This window comes from Cryptomeria japonica, chromosome 11, assembly GCF_030272615.1.
Source record: "Cryptomeria japonica chromosome 11, Sugi_1.0, whole genome shotgun sequence".
NCBI lineage: Eukaryota > Viridiplantae > Streptophyta > Pinopsida > Cupressales > Cupressaceae > Cryptomeria > Cryptomeria japonica.
In genome coordinates this window covers 70,572,864-70,576,849 of record NC_081415.1, presented here as the reverse complement: position 1 = coordinate 70,576,849, position 3,986 = coordinate 70,572,864, and the positions used below count along the sequence as shown (strand labels likewise).

At 40.6% G+C, this 3,986-nt stretch overlaps 1 protein-coding gene across 2 annotated transcripts; it reads right to left on the bottom strand.

Annotated features, from left to right (window-relative positions):
* Window positions 1–702: 702 nt before the first annotated feature.
* LOC131051854 (L-type lectin-domain containing receptor kinase VIII.1) lies at window positions 703–3,225 on the bottom strand. Of its 2 annotated transcripts, XM_057986456.2 has the most exons (2): window positions 2,403–2,536; window positions 703–2,043 (listed from the first exon to the last, which is right to left on the bottom strand). In XM_057986456.2, exons 1-2 carry the CDS (start codon window positions 2,441–2,443, stop codon window positions 1,005–1,007), a joined length of 1,080 nt encoding a protein of 359 aa, XP_057842439.2. In that variant the 5' UTR covers window positions 2,444–2,536; the 3' UTR covers window positions 703–1,004. The 2 variants fall into 2 exon arrangements, with proteins under 2 accessions (XP_057842439.2, XP_059070297.1); XM_059214314.1 differs by having other exon boundaries at window positions 703–3,225.
* Window positions 3,226–3,986: the final 761 nt, after the last annotated feature.

The window sequence follows — 3,986 nt, the reverse complement described above, 5'->3', positions numbered from 1 at the left end:
CGGGTGATTAACCTTGACTCCTTCTGAATGGGCTGAAAGTCTTAAGACAGACCTAAAACTGTGGAATTTGAAACATAGAGAATAAACACAAGCAGCTACAGAAAACAAAGGAAACAGAGAATGCTTTTCTAACATATAAAAATCTTTATTCATTCAATCTGAGAAACTCCATTACATCATGCCTTTTTAGAGCTCTTTCTTAGGGTCGGCAGTTACTCTCTTCACGCTGATTACTCCTCCTATATCCTTTGGTGGCAGGGATTAAAAAAATATGCAGCAGCCTGATGTGTATGTGTGTTCCGCATAACAACACCAGCAATCTCCTCTTTGTTATGCAAATCAACCAGACTATATTTCTTTCTGACCGTCGGCGGCAACAACGTTGTAACAAACCCTTGATTTTGCTTTACTTGGTATATATTGTTCTTGGCAATCTGCATTTCTTTTAATAATGGCAATCTTTGGCAAATCTTGAAGTTTGCTTACCTTCAAATTGCACACGCACGATTTATTTGATTTTTCCTACAAATTTTTAACTCTTCCGTGGATCCTTTCTACTCTGTTCTGACCCCAATTGTAAATTTGAAAACTCAAAGAATATAATCACAAGCTTCTACAGCAGACGCAAATTCAATATGAATTCTGAAAACAAGGTAACTAACATACAGAAAATACAATTTGATTTCAGACAAGAACCTCTCCATTCAATCAACTTCTCTGATGGATTACATTTTGCAGATCACATATCAAACATCATAATTAAGCAGTATTTAATAGAGGTTGCAGCCTCAATTCATAGCAACAATCATGCATTGCACAGCTATTTCAAACTGGGAGATGAACGACGAAACAAAGTCTGTTACCTAAAATTAGCGATAAATCTTTATTTAGTCATAACTGTCCCATTCCATGGACAAAATAAAAGTTACTAAGAAAACAAACTGAAGACTAGCATCGATTTTGCAAACAATTCAATGCATTGATCATAAGGACCTGGACGTATTTCAATTGGAGCTGGATGATACCGACGCAGCACCAATACTCACAGGGTCCAATGGAGGAGAGAAAGTTTTACTTGTGTCGTACAAACTTAAAGGGACAGAGGGCAATTCAACATCGAATCTTAAAATTTTCATCACATATCTCATTTCCGGTCTTGCTTTCGGTTCCTGCTGACAGCACAACAATCCAACGACCATGAGCCTCTGCATTTCTTCTTCATTGAAGTTTCCACCGAGCCTTTTATCAGCCGCATCCAGAAGCTTTCCCTGTTTATACAAATCCCAAACCCATTCTACCACTCTGCAATTGTGTTCAGATAACCTCAAGTCAACAGGCCGCCTTCCGCAGGCAATTTCCAGAGCCACGACACCAAAGCTGAAAACATCCGATTCTGGACTTGTCTTTCCTGCCACTGCACATTCTGGCGCTAAATACCCCAAAGTTCCTCCAGGTGATGTTGTGTGAGAAGCAGGGCCATCGTGTTTCACTATTCTGGCCAGACCAAAATCTCCCAGCTTGGCATTGAGACTAGAATCCAATATCACGTTGCTGGTCTTCACATCTCTGTGCACAATACAATTGTCCAACTCGTCGTGAAGGTACACAAGAGCAGAGGCTATGTCACAAGAAATTCTGTACCGTTGGTCCCAATCCAAAGGCTCCTTCTCCTCATCGAATAAGTGCTTGTCCAGGCTTCCGTTTGGCAGGAACTCATAAACCAGGAGCAACTCGCTGCTTTCATGGCACCATCCCAAGAGCTGGATCAGGTTACGGTGTCTCAGCCTGCTGATGATAGTGACCTCTGAAACATATTCCCTTTTGCCCTGTCTAGATCCATGGGATATTCTTTTCACTGCCACAACCTCATTTGTGCCGGGCAAAATGCCTCTGTAGACGCCTCCGAAGCCGCCTTCTCCTAGCTTTAGGTTTTCACTGAAACTATGAGTGGCAGTGCTGAGGTCAGCATAGGAGAAGCTGCGGGGACGCTGAGCAAACTGTTCCTCCAATTCCACATATCTTCCCCGAGGGCACCTGTTTTGCCTGGTTTTGAAATAATAGTACCACAAAACGAATAAAAATCCGCAGACGGCAAGTAAGCAGACAGAGAGAGCTATAAAAATGGCATTTGTTCTACTTAAACTGGAAATGTTTTGCCCCGTTTTTGAACTGGGAATGTCTTGCACTGGGCTTGAGCTGGGAATTTCGGAAGAAGTAAAATTCCAAGTGTAGACTATGTGACTCTCAGAGGTTGGAAGCTGCGATGAGCGGGTGGAAGAGGAAAACCCCACCCTGACATTCTCCGGAAGAATCTCGCGCAGATTTATGTTGAAACCCAAAATTGGGGTTTCTGGTTTGGAGATATTGTTGCTATTGCCAGAAGGGTTAGATAAGAGAAATACCTCAAGCCAATTCGTTCCGCCATTGTATTCCACCCACGCATCCCAATATAAGCCGTTCTTGAGACTCTGATTTTCAGAATTTTTGCTCAATGGAATTTTGTCGACGGAAACAATGCTATTGATATCAATTCCAATATGGTTGTCGTCCTCATCGAAATGGTCCTTGAACGTGTCAAACTCTACAGCAACTATCTGATTAGATGGCGCTTTATCTGTGCTGCCATTGAAAAGGCCAAGCCACCAGCCCGATGATGCCGAGGGCGGTTGAAAGTCGAAGGGCGCCATGAAAACAGCAAGACCACTGCCTGGTGAACTATTATTATTCGCTTTGCCAATGACGAACTGAAAATGTGTAGTGAAATTGGCGACAGCATTTGAAACATTGTTCCAGATGGGAATTGGTTTGTCGTAAGCCGCACAGCCGTAGCTTTCTGGATGAAGGTTAGTGATGTTTCTGGTGAGCATAATGGCATCCTGAGGGATCCGCTGAAAGCTGGCATCCCTGTAAAATCTGATATCCGTTTGGGGAGGAAAATTAAAATTAACACTCCCCGCAAAACCGACGAAGAAGAGGAGGAGGAGACACAACATTGCAGGATGGAAGTTTCCCATGCGTGCCACCGCTTTTCCAGAAGTTTTTTTGTGATAGACCAACCTCGAACGGTCAGGCTTACAGAGCTACGGTGCTGCTCTCAGTAGTCGGCTGTCAGTCTCCAGGTTAAGTAATCCAACACAACACAACACCTTGCTTTCCATATTAGAGGAACCAAATCCTTTAGAAATCATCATTGCAAAATGCCAACAATCATGCTTAATCATGATTTCAACAAACATTTACGAGGGATTTAATTTTTGAGTGGAAAGTTATGGAATTTGGTTAATGTATTGTAATAGTCTTTGTCTATTTCTCCTTAAGTAGGTGAGAAGAAGAGTCTATAGTGGACCGGGTCCAAGTCTTTGTCTATTTCTTCTTAAGTAGGTGAGAAGAAGAGTCTATAATGGACCGGGTCCAATATTGGAATGGTAGTTGGGCATTTTGTCTTTTAGTGGAGCACAAAGTTAATACTTATTTTCAAAAAGATTTCAATAAATCTAAAAAACAGCTGATTATGTGATGCCACATAAGTGCACCAATAAACATGACTTACTGCACAACTATGATGCAAAGGTAGAGTGGTCCACTATAAGGACCCCAATCTAAGATTATCAAGTTCTATAGGTTTAGAGTGCACACATTTGTATTTATCCTTCTATATATCAAATAATTTTTTATATCAAAATTTTCATTTTTTTATTTTCATTTGTATACTCACAATAGGACTATCATTGCCATCATTATGAGACATTGATAATATATTATGCTATCATGTTGTTATGGACTTAAGGTTATGACTATTGTGGTTGGACTAATGACATATCAAATTTGAGCATGGTACGCTCGATGATAAATTAGATGATAATATACTTATATGTGTCCACATGTGGTTAATTATCTTAATGATCTTGATTAATTGAGTTATGCATGGCCAATTTTATTATTGAAAATTATGATAAAGTTATGTGTTAGGTAGTTATTACTCCTAG